Source organism: Centruroides sculpturatus, unplaced genomic scaffold (assembly GCF_000671375.1).
Source record: "Centruroides sculpturatus isolate CEXI.00-Female unplaced genomic scaffold, Cexi_2.0 scaffold156, whole genome shotgun sequence".
NCBI classification, from domain to species: domain Eukaryota; kingdom Metazoa; phylum Arthropoda; class Arachnida; order Scorpiones; family Buthidae; genus Centruroides; species Centruroides sculpturatus.
Genome location: NW_019384398.1, coordinates 586,635 through 606,925, shown reverse-complemented (window position 1 = coordinate 606,925; position 20,291 = coordinate 586,635). Strand labels below are relative to the sequence as shown.

Sequence of the window (20,291 nt, the reverse complement as noted above, 5' to 3'; positions counted from 1 at the left end):
GATATTTAAACAAGAAATCTAATGATTAACTACTTATATATTAATTTATTTCGTTATAAATTTATAATATAACTTAATGCCATTTAATAAGAGAAAACTTTTATTATTAAAACTATGAAGTGTCGGATCCACTTACTTCAAGAAATTCGAAGAAAATACCAAAAAATTTACTCTTCTCTCGCAGTTCAAATGCTATCCTGTAAAAAAAAAAATTAATAATTATTACGGGAAATACAAATTTGGGATAATTATTATATAACTTTCAACAGGACAAGCGAATATAATCACTTTTATAAGGGGTATTCTACACAGATTGATCAAGTGTCTATGAGAAAGGAGTCGAATTTACATAAAAATAAATTGGAACCACAAGAAATGACTTAACCTTTTAGTAAATTAATTAGCTTTTTATGTAAATTAATGATAAATTACAGCTTACTTCTTATACGTAAAGTTCTTCTTAATACCTAATTATATAACGCGACAAACAGAAGATACAAGAAAAGGAGTCGACCCCTTTACATTAAAAAAAAAATAATAATTAAACGGCTTAACCCATACGAAAATAAATAATTCTAAAATAAGTAATTAATTTTTTTAATTATTTTAAATTCAAATAAACGAGAATAAAGCATAACTTACCAATGAAAATCAGAGACAATTTAACACAACCTGAAAGGATGAAGAACGTTCCTCTACTCCAAAACTGGTTCTGGAATTCCCAACTTAATGCTTAAAGGTGTCTTCTTGGAAAGAACTCTTTGCAATGAAATCGAGGCTGAGTTTAAAACAAATGAGCAGCAAGAGTATATTGACAATTGCCAAAATAAACCCTTCTACATACGAGACACACGATTTCACACTTCATTACACACGTGGTTAAAAACACTTAACGCGGTTTAACAATAGATAATTACTGAACCCAACCAGTGGGTGGGTTATTGTCTATGGCTTTTAAGACTAGTAATTTATTACAGCTTGACATCGGGAGTTTAATTAGTTTTTAAATCTTTCACTTAATCATTGATACCCCCCTTTAATGATTTCAGACTTCGAGAATATAACTTTAGTATTAGAGGAATTCTCATTCGTCCACTTTGAACCACCACAGGATCTTCAAATATCTCGTTGTGTATTGTACAAAGGAAATATTATTAAACGTGGAAATGTACCGTACGTGGGACCCCCTAATTCAAATATGGCCGTGCCCCATCAAGCTATAGGGCCCAGTGGAATACCTATCAAATAGATGGATGTATTAAAACATTGACAAAGGGCTATTATTATACTGTAATTAATAATTAGAAACTAAGTAATTTCCTGAATTTAATAAACAAAATAAATATTATAACTTATTTATTTATTTTTTTTAAAGAATATAACATAGAATAATTGAATTTGTTAACGTTATTATTAGTTTATTTACCTTTTTTTTTACACATATCTAAGTACATATATGTGTTTATAGTTTAATGGCTGCCGAATTATACATTTCTTGTTTAAATATCAATTAAATGCTTCCGTTTTTTATAAAATGTATTAAAATATATAGTAATTTACACATATAACATCTCTAAACCTTATATAAATATATAAAATACAGTATATAAAGGCATGTTTTAGATTCTTATAGATGTTATCCTTCTATTAAAATTGTCGGAAAAATTTATACATTGTTAAAAATCTGTTATTCGATGTAACCGCGATCGTTATTTGTTTATTTGTAGAAATCTTTGGATATAGTCATGCGATGTTACGCGAAACAAAATAAAAAGAAAGGGGGAGAATAGACTGACAGCATACAGCGCTCTCAGCTAAAATATTGCTACTCCACAGCGACAGGGAGCTTAGGGATCGAATTGTCAGTCGATGCTGACTCATCTCGTGATCTGGGTTCTGATCTTGTTACATCTCGTAACGAGAGAAGACCAATTGGAGAGCGGAGGCGACCTTCAAAAACAGCAAGAATCGAGGGCGTGACTTTCTTGATTCGTAGTGTTTCCCTCCAGGAATTTAGTGTACGTAAGCCTTTTCCGACTTCTGAGGATTTATCTTCGCTCTCCAGTGTCATCCAGATTTGCCCATGTCCACCTATTCACGAAAGACAATTCTCGAACCAGTGCCGTGTGCCGCTCTTCGCGTCTTCATCCCCGGAAGAAGGAAAACGACAGATTTGGACTGTTTTGTGGGGAGTTGAGAGGTGTTACGCCTTATTATAAGAATTGTTGTAAGAGAAATTTTTATATTTATTAAACGGATAATGATGGGGAACCTGTCTCAGAGAGTTTTTTTCCACTTTCACACGATCCTGACTAACGTAGTCAGTCGGCAAACTTCACACACTCATTCGCTTCACTCTGCTTTAAAACAACACAAAGAGTCGCAACACAGGGGTTGGAAACAGGTTTCCGCGATACACGTGTGCTGCGAGAGTGATTCGGGTGTGTCGCGGAAATATTAAATAAATTTTAAAATTTTGAATAAGCTTTTTTTAAAATTTCATTTATCTTTTATCCCTTTTATTCTATTCCTATCCTTATCTATGTTTTATTTCTCCTTCCTTAGTTTGTAAGTAGGTTAAGTTTTAGTTATAAGTCGCCCCCACGTGTTTTGTTTCCTTTGTCGCGTGTCGGTTGCCACCACAGAGAATTGTTAGTATAGATGATTATTTTATGTATATCGAACCCAATAGACTGTAAGTTGGAATCATTTTAAAGAACCTGTGTTTGAGAATAAAAATCTTTAGTATTCTTATTCGTTTTATTTGTTTCCTGTTCGCAATAATACATTGCCCCCTAACGGAACATCACATCGCGATGCGTATGATTAAAAAAGACTTTAATGTCACAAAGCATAAAATTAAAATAATAGAAAGAAAAGCTCGAAAACCAATCGTAAAATATTTTTTTACGTATCCTTTTCAAAAAATTTAACGTCCTTTATCGAAATGAATACATCTCTATGGTCTTAAATATATTGAGAAGACACTTCAGGCTAATATTCTGATTTAGAAATACTCACAAGCAAATTCTATACAAATAAAAAATATTTTAGAGTATTAAAAAAAACCTCTTCTAAAGTTATTTAAAAGTTAAGTTTGGTACTTGTTGCAAATAACGTATATTTGATATAGAAATAATAATTTAGATATTATATTNCTTTCAATGTTTTGAGTGTGAGCACCCGTTGTTGGATCAACGAAATTATATTTATGGTTTACAGTAAAATGACTGTAACCTGCTCTTTCTAATTCATCCGTCCTGTAAGCTCGCCAACAGTCAGAATAAATTGTTGATTCTTGTTCAATGTGCTCCACGATTTTTGTCATTAGTGTGGTTGCTTCTCTATTAGGAACTGGAACTAGGAAACAATCACCAGTTTCTCGGCATATTCCGCCGAATATCCACTGTTGTGGAAGAACCCTTCCAGCGTTGCTTTTTCGCCTGGTGAAAAGCGTTTCGTCGATTTCAACGATTTTTCCGGGACCGCCTATTCGCCTGTTCGGTTGTTTCAACAAATGTAAAAAACATACCTCCCTCAAAAAACTATTCCAGTCTATAGTTGTTTTGTTGCAAATATTTAGATGTTTTCGACACCACTTTATAGACGTAACTTCCTCCGTCCAATGGTAAATAAATCTTACCGCCGTTAAAAATGGTATCCGTGATCCGCTAAACCAATTATTAGAACGGATGCTTATCATTACATCACAGCTACTTATAGTGCATCTCCAAACGCCTTTAGAAATATTTAATTTCATTACATGCCCATTTTTACATATTCGTGCACTAGGTAAAATACCTTTCTCTTGAAAAAATAATACAGATTCTTCTTCGGTGCGTGGTAAATCGCATAATGTAGACATTTTTGCTTTCTCACAAAGGTTTGGAAAACACGTGTCTGTTGAAAGGTCAACTGGCCGAGTTAATTTGTTTCGAGGGGATACAAGTACTAGTTGAAATGTTGGTCGCCAGGGCGGCGCCACCATCTGGGATAAAGATTCACAAGTACCTTAAGTTTATCTTTTTTTAACTCCATAAAATTTTAAAAAGTAATCGTAGGAGTTGGCAACACTGATGTTTCAAAATTTGCTCGTTTGGTGTCGCCACCGTTTCTGATGCCATGCCTTCACAACGTTATACACGTGACTATTTATTCGGCCTTAACGATGCCCGTTTCTGTGCTATTTCTACGTTATTCTTACGATGATTCATTGTGAAATAAAGAAGTTAAATGAACTCAAAAGTTATGTTATAAATTAAATAAAAAAACATGAAAGATGGAACAAACTAGAGAATGTAGGTGTTTAGTGTAATCCTCCATGTTTAGTCCTGTCAATATCTTAACATATTTCGCTCCAGTTACTAAGAAACATGCCGTGCTGCTGTGTCGTTGATTGTACAAATCGTACCGAAAAGGGCTTCAGATTATTTAAATTACCTCAGGGACCTAAGAACGAGGAGAGACGAAAGATGTGGATTAAAAATATAGGAAGGAAGGGTAACCTGTCCAGTCAGTCATATGTTTGTCAAGTAAGTAAGCATTATTCTGTGCAGTGTACAAAGCTATTATATAATCAACATAAAAATCTATTTATAACAAAATTACACCAAATAAATCTACATACAAAATGGCTATAAAGTTTCTCTGCATGAAATTATATTCAGAATTATAAAGTTACATAACATGATGAAAAATTCAATGGATGATGCTCCGTTACAGATGTTTTCAGTTTAGATTTAATGTGTGAAAACTTTACTTGCCGTTTACTTTTTATGATCCTAAAATAGGAAATTTGTCTGATTAGATTTATAATAATCAGCTGTTTTAATGATTTCTAACCACCAACATAAGCAATGATGAGGAGAATATAGGAGAATGTGCAGATATCTTCTAATTACATTCCCTTGTAAATTCAACTCGCTCAATGAAAACATTACAAATGAATTTAGATGAAGGACCCTTGTTAGAAACTATTTTAACATTATTTAAATGTACAGTGATGTCCTTGTGCATCTATGCATCTTTGTATGTGCATAATTTTGTTCAGACTGAAACTTTCATAAAATATTGATGTCAATAGCTTCAATGCTTCTGAAAATGCTTTCCTTCAGTTTGTGTATAGTTCTGGAATTGAACTCATATACTTTTCTCTTGTAAATTTTATAAAAAATATTTAAATCATTTGTTTCATCACCTCAGTTAGGCAGATTTTAAGTGGGACACCCTGTAGTATGCATAGAGATTTTGTGCATATTCATGATTACTTTTTATATTTAAAATGCTGAAAATTTAAACTTAAATGAATTAATACTACATTCCTTTTTAGATAACATTTTAAAATTGATAAATGTTAAAGAAATAATAATAAAGTAGCTCATATCAAAGATATAGTAACTGATGCTGTTATTATTATTATTTGAAACATTTTAAAATACCATATAAATAAAAAAAATAGTGTTATGCAATTACTTTCATATGAAATTGTTGCTGTTATAAAAAGTAAAATGTCCATATATAAATATATATAAAGTGACAGCTCATTCTGTAAACAACCAAAGTGCTTGCTTGAGACTCCAAATAGAAATATTTGCATATAAAATTTCACTTATAATTATCTTTAGTTTTTGTTTGATGGGATAAGGCAGTAAAACAAATGGTAATTTGCCAAGAGACGTCTCTCAGGATAACCCAGCCCTTTACGCAGTGCCGCATCTTGGCAGGTGCAACAGGTGCACCAGCACAGGGCCAAAAATGCATGTATTTGTTTTATTATTTTCCCAAACCTAATTGATTAAGGGGCCTAAATGCAAATTCTTGCACAGGGTGCAGGAATGGCTAGTTACGGCACTGCCTTTACATGTCGGATATGTGAAGTAAACCCAAAAAACTTCACATAACTAATCTGTTGGTTAGGTGCAAACCCTAAATTAAATACCAGTGTTTAGTGGTTATCTTCTTGGCCATTAGTGAGCCTCGTTTATAATTATTAAATGGAAAATTTAAAAGAGTTCCAAAGTTAATTGATGTTTACAGTCTCCAAATTTGTATAAATATCATTGTGTGCTTGTGTATATGTTACTGTAAAAGTCCAAAGTCCACTAAATCTTAGAACTTACTGGTAAGTCCGGGCATTTACTGGTATTAGCTGGTAAATGTCCAAATTTACCAATCGGCTTGGGTGAAAAAAGTATTCCTGTGTATCTGTTGTTTTGTAATATACTTAAAAATATAGATTAAGAAAATGAAAGTATTTGTGTAATGATTGGGCTGTAATTGAAAAAATTGTAGATTTATAAGTTCCCATAACCATCCAACTCTGTCTGTTTGTCCTTCCTTAATGTCAAGAACAGTTTTAGACAGATGAAAGTCAAGACGAGATAAGGAAAGCTTAGGGCCATGAGATCCAAATTAACTATATACAAACTTTGGGACTAGATTGGAAGTCGTGATTTGAATTCATAATGTTCCCCTGAACAGAGTTACATAGATGATCAGCAAGACTCTGTTGTTATTAGGAAAAGTATGATGTACAGGAGCAAGGCACTACTAATTTGAGATCGAGAATATATATAGTATTTCAAATTAAATAAGTTAAGAATATGATTAAAAATTGCAGCACAGCATTGTGACAATGTCATATTAATCTTTGGTTTTAGTTGATTTCTGAAAATAAATTTTGCAAGAAATAAGCAGTGTAGATGAATAAGTTGTCTATTATATGATTTTTGTGTTTACTTAAGTCTTGCTTTTAATGCAGCAGAATGAGAGATGTAATATGTAACAGATTTTATAAACTTTTAACCGAATTAGTGAATAAGAAAAAAGACAACAATTCGTACTTAACTAATGAACAATATAACACACTGTTAAGTGAAGAGATGCAAAAAATGTGGCCAGTAAAACAAACTGTTTACTATAGATGTTTGAACAGGTATAATGCTCTCAACATTGGGGATGAAGAAAAGTTAATAGCACCAGTGTCTTCTGAAAAAGAATAAATTCTTTACTACATTTGTTTTGATGAACTGTTTAACCTGATACATGAAATCTACATCGCTATCGGTCATAGTGGAAGATCTCGGATGGCTATGGAACTGAATAAGACAAGTATAAAAACGTGACTATTGAATCTATCATTACTTAAGATTATGTGAACCTTGTCAAAAGAAACAAAAGACATTGATAAAAGGTGTTTATTAAAACCCATCGTATACAACAAAATGAATTTACGATGCCAGATTGACTTAATTCATATGCAAACCAATCCAGACAACGTATCAAAGTTAATATTGGTAGACAAAAGTTCATTTGACAAAATTTGTTATTCTCCAAGCATTAAAATCAAAAATGGCTGAGGAAATTGCATATCATCATTAGGATATATTCACAACTTTTGGCACACCTAATATCCTTCATTCTGATAATGATAGAGAGTTTTATAACCAAGTTATCCAATGTTTGTGGCATGTGGGCTGATATAGAGATAGTTTGTGGAAAACCAAGGCACAGCCAGTCTCAGGGATCGGTCAAACATACAAACCAAGACATCAGAAATATGTTATCAACTTGGATGGAGACAAATTAACTTCAAAATGGTCTGAAGGAATGAAGAATAGAGCTTATTATGGATCATATGTTCACCATATGAAGCTGTTTGATGTTTCATTGAAAATGGGTATTGCTAGCTCAGTTATTCCATGTGACTTAGTAAACAATGTAGACATTGAAGATGATTTGGAAAAAATGTTAAATGCTGGAAATGGAGTAATGCAGCAAGAAAATATAGTTGGATCAGATGAAGCAACAGGAACACAGCATTTGGCATTAGTTGAAACTGAGAGAGCGGATCCACCGTTATCTCCTGAAAGCTTTGATGTGACTCCAACAACTTCTATCAGTGCTGAAAAAACTATGCTGTGGGCCTCGAACAGGAGAGCGACAAACAAATTCATTTTCTCGACGTGAACATCATAGTTAAAGGAAGGTCTATCAACACAGAGGTATACAGAAAACTTCAGGCAGATCAATTGTATATCCCTGCGCATTCATGTGACCCATGGCAGTATAAGATAGCGGCCTTTAATAACTTGGTGAATAGAGCATACACCCACTCATCGACAACGCGGGCACTGGATACAGAGATCAACACCATTAATATCATGGCTAAAAGACATGGATATAATATAAATAGTAGGATAGCCATGAGAATCGAAAAACTGATGCATTCATGAAGAACAGATCTAACAGAACCGCAAGGGCAACAAAGTAACAATCAGAAAGACAGAATCCTAGTCACTTACAATCCGTACTTAGAGAAAATCTACAAAGAGATCGCCAAAAGAAAACAAGCCTCCTTAATATTTAGAAGATGTCCCACTATATTTAGAATGCTAAATAATGCAAAAGACACTCCACATCAAAACAAATTAGCAGGAGTATACAGGATCCCTATAAAAGATCATAGGTGTGATAAAAGTTTAGTATACGTGGGATTGGCAAAAAGATCGTTGGAGGTGAGGATCAAAGAACACAAAGCGGACATCCTACGTAAAAGATATTCGACAGCATTAGCACAATTTGCCACGGACCCTGATATACAAGCTGTATTTGACGAGGCAAAGGTAATTTACACACACAGCTAATACACCATTTGCGCTGGATGGAAGCGATATATATCTATAAAACAGCAAGAGAAGACAACTGTATAAACAATAAAGATGAACTGTCCTTGTCAATGGCATGGCAAGCTCTTATTTATGACACTTGAGAAGCCAAAAGCGATCCTTCTATCTACTGAGCATGCGCAAGTTTAACACGATGATTGCATGAATTTCCTTAGAACATTGCATTCAGATTTCGAATAACATCGATTCTACCCGTTTCACCTGAAGAAGAACTAAGTTCGAAAACGTTAGTGGAAATATTTGGAAATAAGCACTGTTTTGGTTTACTGCAGAAGTAAGTCGTTTATTTTTACAGTGTGTTTAGAGGAGATTATTTAAAAACTATGCTGTTTCAAAAGACTGCCAAAGGAGGCCTTGAAATGAGGGTGAAGAAAATGAAGATATCCTCTTGTAATAAAATTCCAAAACCTTCATTTGGACAGAACATAAGAATCAAAGTACCGGATGTAGACTGAGCACAAATCGATCCAAAATCAATAATAGATGGTCATAAACATTGAGGATGATGATTTGCATGTATGTTGTTATTAAAAATTACATCTTTTTGAAGCTGAATATTTTTGTTTTCTGAATTTTTTTATATTTTTAAGTATATTACAAAACAGCAGATACCTACAAATACTTTTTCCAGCCAAGCCGATCGATAAATCCGAACTTCGGACTTTTACAGTAGCATATCTCATAGATGCAGTTTATTAGAGGAAAATTATAACCTTAATATTTTCAGATACATTTTACGGAAGATCAGTTTGAAAACAATCGAATTGACGGGAAAAAGCCGTTAAGGTGGAATGCAGTTCCGACAATATTCAGCCATAATAAAGTATCTTCGCCAAAGAAATCACTTTCAAGTAATTGAATATAGATAGTTTCCATATATTATTAATTTTGTTTTTCTGCATATTTTAAAATATTTATTATTAAGCATTACTTTTTTTAATGTAGAATCTACTGTATCCGAGATTAAGGAGATAGAAGGCAATCAAACAGATGGTCGTGGGTCGGAAAATCAAACAAATCACTATGGATCAATATGTGATCAAGTGAATAGTTATCAAACAGATCACTCAGATTATTGTCAGTATACATTTGACGATAAACAAAATGATCAAGTAATAAAATTGAAACAGAAATTAAAAGCAGCTTATAAAAAAATCAATTCTTTGGAAAAAAAAATTAATAATTTGGAAGAAAATTTGAAAAATATCTTTAGTGATGATCAAATCCGATATTTTGTGAAGGAATCCATGCAAGGATTTAAGTGGTCTGAAGAAACTATAAATAAAGGTCTCAGATTATATCTGTCGTGCGGTAACGGCGGATATCAAGAAATAAGAAAACAGAATTTGCCATATCCGTGTATACGAACTTTGCAGAAGCACTTAGAGGACTTAAAATGTAAATCTAGAACAGTTAACGCTGAATGACGAGTTAAACTCAACAATGCCTGACTTGTATATTTGTTTATATGACTGATGCCCCTCTATCTAATGTTGTGATGATAAACTTTTAGAGTATTTTTTATATTTATTAAATATTTTAAAACAAATATTTGAAATGATTGTGATATCCATTTATGTAGTTTTTTTTTTTAATCTTTTAACTCTATAAGCACTATTGTAGCCTGTCGTCTTGTCTTTCGACAATTTAGCCAGGTCCATAAGGGATTTAGCTTGAATCATTCAGAGACGTGAATAACAGGGCATAACATATCCAGGTCAAACCATTACAAAAATTTCTGAAAATTTAATTTGGATTTGAATCCAAGTTTAAAGTTCGTAAATTTCAAAATAGTTAAATTTTGATTGAGTTTGAATGGAGAATGCTGTAGAATAAGCATTTTAAATGGAATGCATTTATAACTGACCTGAAGTAGGGCAGTCAAGCTGTTCAAAAATGCTTGTCATTGTCAATTTTCTTCTGGAATAAAGCAAAGGTTACCTATGTGATTAATGTTTATACACAATTTCCATTACAGATATCTTTCTGACAGTCTTTTTAATACAGGAGAAACTTTATTATCTGAAAAGGTTTTCAAAAAAAAAAAGAACGTGTAGTGTTTTACATATCAGACCAAACTTTCCATGTAACTGAAATCACTACATCATCTGTGGATTGGCGTACAGTGAACACATGCCACATGTACCATATATAATATTATGGTAGATTTTTAATAAATTTAACCTTAGATACAGTAATTGAATTAAAGTATAATATTTATTGTCCATTGAACTTTAAATGAACAATGCTTGATTCACTCAAAACACAAATGAGTTTATGGATTATCTGAAAAACCCCCAGTCCCGTCAACTTTGGATAATTGAGTTTCTACTGTATTCAAAATTGGTGAAAGTATAAGCTCCTTACTTTGTTTTCTGTATCTTTTAACTGCATTAAAGCATTTTTTTTTTTTTTTTGTTATAATAAGATTTTTAAAAAACTCATTGACGAATTCACATAATCAGCTTTACAATTTAATTTCTTAAAATTGGCACTTCTATTAGCATAATTAAAAGTAATTTTTGTACTTAAAAATATAACAAACTAATAAATCATTTTTCATTATTAGGGTATGACTATGCAGACGTGAGCAAGTGAATTTTCCGAGCGAGTGAGAATATGTGGCGAGAAAAGGTGACGATGTTTCACACTCTTCTGTTTCTCACTCTCGTTTGCGTGGTCGTAATAAACAAGCGAGAAAGAGAGAGCATGAAATGCCATCACCTCTTCTCGCTCGCTCGTGTCTGCTCAGTCCGCACTCTTACTCGGATGTAATTTTTGTTAAATATAGTATACAATACATTTTTAGAATTTTCACTAATGCTTTTAGTTTTTTTAATAATTTTTATAGATATAAATTTTTCTTTAAAAGTATTTTCATCAATCTTTCAATTTTTATATTCAAAGAAATATCTACACAATTTGTGCATTAATCCACTCTAAAACAGGAACAAATTATGCAACATTTAATATCTTCTGTGTTAAATTTAAATTAATTCTTTGCACTCCAATAGTCATTAAAGTTGGATTTATCAAGTTCATTACATAAGTTTTTACATCATTAAATAATCATTTCAAATTAAGTTATGTAACAGAATACGTCGATATTCCAATAAGCTTATTATCTATGAAAATTAATATGCAAGATTAATTTAACAACGTTACATCATTATAAGCTAAACGTATCTAAAACCAGGATTATTTTTGGATAGAATTAACCTAAAAATTAATTAAATTATGGAACTTGATATAAAGTTATTCTTTCTATCCTGTGGGCGGAAAGACGACCCTTTTATCTCATACGTGTTGCGGATTTGGACGAGGGATGGCTGATTAGACTGATATGTCTCCTGATATTTTTGAGCAGTTTAGACTCATACTTGGGCTCCCAGAATGAGCTTGGGTATGAGTCTACAGTTGTGTATCATAGATGTAAACAGTGTATATCACCTGATATACAACTGTTGATGATATAGCAGATGTATATTTATTAAAATCATCTTCACATCTATCTGTATTGATGTACTGTACATACAATGAATTATTACACATTGTCAGCTTCATTAATTAATTTTCCTTACTAAAATAATTCCATTCATTATATTTCTAACCGAAAACATTCTAATTTTTTCAAGCAGCCATAATGTTGTTATATGTAAAATTTTAATATATATAATTTGTTGTGTTTATTCCAGTTTAACTTGAATCAAAAATACAAAACGAAAAAATGGAAATAAATTTTTTACTGTTAAAAACAATGAGAAGTATGTGAATAAATATTTTATTTAGATAATTATATTCTGTATTTGTAGTTCTCTAAATAAAATTTTTTTAGTAAAACCTGCAAAAGCCCGAAATCAATAGAACAGTCCTGTTTTTCTGTCTTGTAGGTTTTCAGCCATTGATAGGTTCTTGTTGCGCTTTACACTTCATTGCAGCATTTCACAAATCACATACTTTTTTAATGAATGTAAGGCAAACTATTGTTGTGAATTACAATAATAACAAACTCTCCACCTGGCTTCAATTCTAATTCAGATTAGAGTTGCCAGATGTGGCTACTTTGTGTCTAATTTGCTGTCTTTTTTTTTAGTTTGGCGTAAAAAATATTTGGCTCATTGGCTACATGAATCCCTTGTTTCGCACCTTGAAGGCACTACCACCTTTTATTCCTACTGGAAAGATCCAGTAGGAATAACAATCTAGCAAGAGGATTGAATAATAATTGACCACAAATACTGAATTTAAAATTAGTCACAGTTAGAGAGAATGGTTTCTTTGAGTTTTTTGGTTATCTAGGGAGTGCAGGTACATCCCCCTCATATATATATATATAATATTGAACTGTTGTTTAATATGAAGTTTAAAAGATAGCCACGATTCGTATCCATATTGTTTACATTTCACTAGTGCAATCAAAGATGTTTAACATGGTCAAGGCTGTCCAAAATTTGTATGGGGCCCGGGATAGAGTGGAGCTTTTTTACATATTTTGAAAATTTATTTGGCGGTTTAAAATCATCTTAAAGCGGGATGGGGCCCAAAGTATCTGGAATTTCCCTGGCATCGTAGGTTCAGCCAGACCCACAATGAGTCAAGACAACTCAACACTTGGAAATCAGCCATGGAAATACCTCTCCTGAGGACTTGCTAGGGAAAATGGTTACTATTTAGACGTTGGACACGCGAACGAGAGGAAACTCGACGTGGCACCTACTACCAATGTTTAGAACTTTTATCCACTCGGTTACTGGTGGGTATTCACAACTATTCATTGGAACTACATGGAGTTTTGACTAATCTATAAGGTATGTTTTAAGGATCAAAGATTTTCATCGAAGAAACATTACCTTAACTAAAATTTAACTTAAAAATTTTGTAAAAGGCGGAGTTTTGAAACAATTGTAATGTAACAATAAAGACAGACAACATTGTGATGAGTTAACTAAATAATAACATTCCAAACAATATCGAGACTAAATTTGCAAGTTTGAATTTTAACATTAGTGGCGATCTTCACTCTAAATTACCCATTTAGAAACATCAGAAGTACAACATGGGAATTTTACCATCGAAGGTAACAAATAATCGTATTCTTTTATATAACAAATATAATACAGTCGAACTTCTGAACGACGATTCATTGTTTAAAAAAAAATGGCCGCCGTCTAGAAGTCGTTACTGGAGGTCCAACTGTATTTCTATGTAATTACAATAATATTTATCATAATTTTCAAAAATTGTGTGTGAATCATCTGTTATAAATAAAATCTCATATTACTGTATTATTATAAAAAAGGTTTACTTTTGAGGGTAGAAAGGAGATTTAAAATAATTGTAAATGCCAGTAACGAGTAAGATTTTCATTAAGTCTGACTCCATTCGAGATATGACACGATCTCTTGACCTTTAACCCACCAGAATTTCATGGTAAAGCAGCTAAGGTACCATCCTACCGCTCTGGGGGACCTGGAATCTCATCTGGACGGGAAATCCCAGGAATTATTCGGGGCCGCCCCAAGACAGTTTGGTTTGATGGCATAGGGCAAAGCAACTTATAGGCGATCTGCCAAGGGAAGACTTTCTAAGGTTAAGATCCTATTTAGGTATTAGACCCCGTTTGTCGGACACGAACCCACGATAAGTGTTCAGTCCACTCGGTCACTGATGGGCATCCACGTAACCAAACCAAACTCAGAGATGTGAGCATCTTTGGCATCGTCTTTCTTCTCGAGCCCTATATACTCTTATATATGAGAAATTATTGGCTATTTATTTATTTCTCCCGTACTAAATAGTAATAAAACAAATTATTATATTTAAAAACATTCATTTCGAGCTTATTTGTGTAATTTAAACTACAAATCGGTGTGCCGAGAATGGACTAGGAGGAATAGGCTAGTCCCACTAAATTCAAGTCCATAACGCGATTTAAATCTGTGAATGTTGTTACAAATATCAAATGAAAATGCAAAATAATAATGAAATATAACGATTATTTTATCTACTTGAGACGTAAATAATAATCTAAATATCATTTTATCATTAAAATTTAACTTTCAAACCAAACCATTATCAATTTTAATTATAGCAATTACAATCAGAACAATGAAAGTTAATCAACTGATACAATATATTGTTTACTGTATTGTTCTTTTTTTTTAAAAAATTCATTTTTGAAAGGCCTACCACAGAGGGGCCTTTAAAATTTAATATATTAAAGTTTTCTTAATCAAATTTTGTAATTTTTATTGCTTTCTGAGGCCCCATTTGTGATACAAATTCATCGAGCCACTCTAGGCCCCGATACTATTCAAATTCTAGTATTGAAAATATTACATTATGGTATTTTCTACACTCATTTATTATGTATAAAATAAATAAAATGGGTTTTATAGAATATACAACGTATCGACAAACGAACAGTCCTTACGAAAACATTACAGTCGACCCCCTATAACACTTTTGATTATTCTGTTTTATATGAATTCCATGTTGTACGAGTCACTTAGATTTTACAAATACGTGTGCTGACTGTGAACGGCTCACATATTTGTAAAATTTAAGTGACTCGTACAACATGGAATTCATATAAAACGGAATAATCAACAGTGTTATAGGGGGGTCGACTATACTCGAGTTTATATTGTTTAATTGTTTTGTTCCGTTTTTTTTTTAGGACGGAGTGAAGTTGCCTACTCTCAGCTTATTTATGAACGAGGTAAAGAATATATATATATATTTTTTTTAAATGAATTCTATAAATCTCTTGAATATCTGCAAAATATTTTAATTAATTTACAATTTAGAAACCACTAAACGATAGAATAAGAAAGCAGAAATGTCAAACCAGATCTTATCTATCGCATAAAATCTATAAAACAGAGTCTCGTTATTTAGAAAACAAAGACAATTGGAAATTAACACAAGTTATAGATGCAAATTTTTACTTTAAACCAAATTCCGAATCACGTCCTAGTTTCCATTCGATGAAAAGCAGTTCCGAATCGATATCGTACGTGACGTGTCGACAAACGGACGTACCCAACGGAAGAGGAAGGCACGTTTCTTTACCTTACGATAAAATGAAATACCATCCGAAAATAAAGCGTTACGTTCGAGAAATTAGAGTAACCGAATCGCAGGACGAAGTAATCATGCCGGAAGTTCGAATATCCGAACACTCGACTGCCTTAGAGAATGATACGAGTGCACTCGAAAGCTGTAATCGAACGCGAGAGAGCGATTCCGATGCGTACAGAATCGAAGCCGAGTTCAAGAAGAGGAGGAAACCGAAAACGTACGACGATTCGTCTACTTACGAAGCAATGGTGAAGGAAGAAACAAACGATAAAGGTGGAAGAAACGTGTATGTTACAATATCAGAAGAGAAAATTATGCCCGTTATATAATTTATGCACAATAAAAATCGATTTTATAGAATTTCGAATAATAAAAATTCGTATTGAAGATAATATAATTAGTACAAAAAGTCTACCTTGTAACATTGATTAGTGTTTAGTATATAGTGATGTGCCGGATCGTTAAAAATGCATATCCGCGGATACGGATACGGATCTCAACTTTCTGCGTTAATAATGCGACGTGTTTTGACTTGCACTGCGCGTGTTTTTGTTTATGGTGTAAAAGTGTGCTAAATTAGAATTCACCACAAAGGCAGACAGGATAAAGTATCAAAAGGTGATATAATTTTCCAATTAAGCTATTTCGCGTCTTTATAGTGTGAAAGTGTGATAAATTAGAATTCACCACAAAGGCAGACAGGATAAAGTATCAAAAGGTGATATAATTTTCCAATTAAGCTATTTCGCGTCTTTATACAGATTGTATTTCGGGCAATTCCAACTTCACGGTACAAACAGTAGCGTGCGAAATTACAGCGATAATAATAGTTCGCTGTATCCAAAGCACGTGTACAATACAGATTCCGATTGCGACAATATAACCCGGAACCTTAAAACTAACCTTAAACACTAATAACAGAAAAAGGGATAGAATTAAGAAGACAGAAAAAAAATGGTAGATAAGATAGAAATAGGGATATCTGGGGTTTTGTCCCTTTTTTCCGGCTTGTTTCTTTATGCGTACTGTTGGGTAGGATAACACACGTCCTTCTCCTATAACTGGCCAGTTCTCTTCTTCAATAATTAGGATTTTTCCTTCCACAGTCGTCAATACGACCTTAAAACAGGATCTTTTTTCTGAACTATCCGGTCATTGAAAATACGACTCCCAGTATTCTCACCTCGTCCGTACACTCTGCCGTCCAGTTTACGAATGACCTGCTACGTCACTTCTCTTTTTTTCTCCGGCTCCTGTTTACACCTTTGTTCCTCAAATTTCTAATAAATGTTCATCCCACCCAAGGGACAGGGAATAGATAAGAGAATTCTAGAACAAAATAGAACAAAGGGTAGAAAGAAGAAACGAAACTAAACTAAAATTAATATTTACAAAAATATAGCGTACCGCCACAATAGTTTAGTGCAGTGTTTCCCAACCTTTTTTTGTGCTATGCCCCACCTAAGCCTTTCTAAAATTCTTATGTCTCCCTAACATATACAGCGGCTATACGGTTAATTAAGTTAAACTCTGGACAAGTCCATTATCGAATTGCCCTCCTTAGCAAATCCAATTGCCCCCTGTGGGGCGTGGGCCCCACGTTGGGAAACACTGGTTTGTGGCTAGCGTGACACCGGGATAGGGTAGATTACGTTTGTGTTTTTGGAGAGTGTTGAGTTAAATTAAAATAAAAACAATGTCGACAAAAAAATTTAGTAGTGTAATATGGAAATATTTTACGATAGTAAATGACGAATGTGCTATTGCTACCTATCTTTAAAATTTCATATAAGTAATGAAATTCATTAAGATAAAAGATCCGCTAAAAATTAACGGATACGGATTTTTTTTCCCTCGGATATCCGCGGATACCTATACGGATACGGATATCCAGCACATCACTATTTAGTAATAAGAGGAAGTGTTGTAGAACACGTTTAATACACTAGAAAAGGGATCGATATTGTTTATTTTTAATAATTTTGCGCTGTATCGACTAAAAAAAATTAAATTTATCAGCACTCCTGAAAATCCGAGTGTAGATAACAGTGTAATCAACGTGCGAATCAGCTTTGTTTTACACACACAAAACGGTGTTTGCCGTTATGACGTCAAACATTTGCACAGTTGATTTTCGTGTTTAATAGTCGTTAAAGAGGTATGTCTTGATTCGATATGGATGACGAACGATATAGAAACAGTGGAGAAATCGTCAGGAGTGTTTTACGTCAGGTTGATTTGAATACATCAAACGTTCCTTATAATCAAAGATTTCAGGATGTGCATTCGATCGGACGTTTCGAATGTATTTTGTGTAATCGCAAGTGGAAATCCAGATATTCGTGGATCACTGTCGATTTGTATAACGCTTGCATACATAAATGGTGGTTAATGAAGTGCAAAATATGCTTGCATATTCGTAAACCCTGGTTTGATCCTGCATCATTAGAAAAAATGGTGGAGATAGCAGCTAACAGGTCGGTGTCTTTCGCTGTTTTTGAGAGAAATTTGAATGTTTTTTTGCAGGTTATTTTAATTAAAAATTTATTAATTTAGTTTAAAAGGTAAATTAATTAATTATCTAATAATAAAATGCATACCTTGCATCAGCTGTCTTATCTCACACTGATTCGGTGCAAGAGATAATCACATTAGATATTCAGGACTTGTGTGCAAATTTAAAAAAAAATTAATTAATTAGCATTTAAATTAATTAAATTTTTCTATATTTTAGATTTATAAAATTGAAAAATGATGGCGGTGACGACTTCGATGACAAGAGCAGTATAATCAATCCAAACTGGGGAAGAGGACCACACATTAATATCCTGTGCGAAAAGTGTGGATGGGGGGCAAGATGCTGCTGGAGGAGATAAAAAAACAAGTTAATTAAATAAAATAAATGTGCTATTTATTTAATTAGAAATTCGCTCTGAATAATAGTAAAGTTATTTTATATGTAAACATTGAAAAACTTGTGATTTAAGGATCACAAGAGGGATAAGTCTGGAATGTGCCCACGTTGATTGAAACCAATCAATTCATCGATCAAGTACTATGAATATTGTCATACAATACACCATTTTGTCCATTATGATATCAATAAACATCATCTTTATATAAACGACAAAGGAAAATCAATATTTCCTTTCGTAATTTCATTATATTGATTTTTCTACAACAAAATAGAAGTTTATTTTTATATGATACAGTAGAAACCTGTGTAAACCGGAACTACGTGATACCGATTTGACAGGCATCCGTTTTGAACACGTTTTATTATTATTATTTTTTAATCCTTGTGGGAAATCCTATTTGCATTACAGTAGAAAAGATCATTGGCTTGACATTTTGGCAACTTTGAATTACCTTATTCACAATGAGGAGGAGATAATACAGGACTGTACGTTTTCACGAATTGTATTAGGTGCTTGTTGTGCTCCTCGTTAATTCTAATAATAATAGTAAACAGGTTTTACTGCATTAATTTTATGCATTAACTAAGTTAATGTTAAATTAACTAAGATATAGATAAATTTATTACTGTGTACTGTACATATTTTCTGCACGTTACAAAAATGTGTGTTAAAAAATCATGGTTTTATACAAAAAAAAGAACTATATTAATTAATATAGGAAGTCAATCATGTAAATGTTGAATTTCAGTCTAGAGTTATGTAATTTTTAAAATTTAACTTAAAAGTAGTTAGTTATCATTTATGCTAAGCTATATACCTTTATGCCAAATTTTATAATTTATTTTAAAAAATTAGCTTAATGCTAGCCTGAAAAATAATTCAGTAATTAGTTATGTTTGGCTGTCAAAGCTAGAATATGATAGAGAAGTCATACAGGGTATCAAATGCTAAAATCTTTATAACAATAGCTATTGTTAAATTGATGCAAAGAACAGAAATAGCTTTTATATAACTATACAATGCATTATTTCATCAGTAAATATTTTATACAAATAAATGATTTCTCTATCAAAATCATCTATAATTTAATAGTATTGATTTTTCTATGCCGAAACAAATTTTTAAATATACATTAATCAACGATTTGTTAATAGTTTTCTGTGTTCAAAAATTAATAAAGTTTTGAAACAGTTGAACATTGACTTCAACACATTTCTAACTTCAAAAAAGATTAATTTTTCTTGAATTTAGTACAAAAATTAAGTAAATATAGTACATAAAATGAGAAAAAAAACACTAAGTTACAGAAGACTTATATTTATTCAGATAATAGGAAGTTATAATACTGTAATATACCATTTATGTAACACATTACCATTATAAGATGACTTTAAAAATGTTTTAGGAATTAATTTGAAATGTTTTCTGTTTGTTATAAAAGCATTCTTCATTCAATTTGGTCAAGGATTGCTATTTTTGATGATGATGATGAGTGTGTTATGATCAATGGAAACGGAATTTTAATTTTTAAATAGAAATTTATTTAATAAAACATATGAAAATGATACAAGTTTACATTTACAAGTTTTAACTGAAAAATCAG

General features: G+C 32.3%; 3 protein-coding genes across 3 annotated transcripts; 2 read left to right on the top strand and 1 right to left on the bottom strand.

The window, feature by feature from the left end:
- Window positions 1-3,091: 3,091 nt before the first annotated feature.
- LOC111618500 lies at window positions 3,092-3,865 on the bottom strand. The gene has a single exon (XM_023360039.1). The coding sequence runs from the start codon at window positions 3,863-3,865 to the stop codon at window positions 3,092-3,094; it is 774 nt and encodes a 257-aa protein (XP_023215807.1).
- A 244-nt stretch (window positions 3,866-4,109) lies between these two features.
- LOC111618543 (THAP domain-containing protein 1-like) lies at window positions 4,110-10,276 on the top strand. The gene is made up of 3 exons (XM_023360098.1): window positions 4,110-4,532; window positions 9,415-9,538; window positions 9,633-10,276. The coding sequence occupies exons 1-3, from the start codon at window positions 4,374-4,376 to the stop codon at window positions 10,112-10,114; spliced, it is 765 nt and encodes a 254-aa protein (XP_023215866.1). The 5' UTR covers window positions 4,110-4,373; the 3' UTR covers window positions 10,115-10,276.
- Window positions 10,277-13,588: 3,312 nt separating this feature from the next.
- On the top strand, window positions 13,589-20,267 carry LOC111618542. Its single transcript, XM_023360097.1, has 5 exons — window positions 13,589-13,764; window positions 15,367-15,408; window positions 15,497-16,204; window positions 17,675-18,247; window positions 18,505-20,267. Exons 1-3 carry the CDS (start codon window positions 13,744-13,746, stop codon window positions 16,097-16,099), a joined length of 666 nt encoding a protein of 221 aa, XP_023215865.1. The 5' UTR covers window positions 13,589-13,743; the 3' UTR covers window positions 16,100-16,204; window positions 17,675-18,247; window positions 18,505-20,267.
- The last annotated feature ends 24 nt before the right edge of the window (window positions 20,268-20,291 follow it).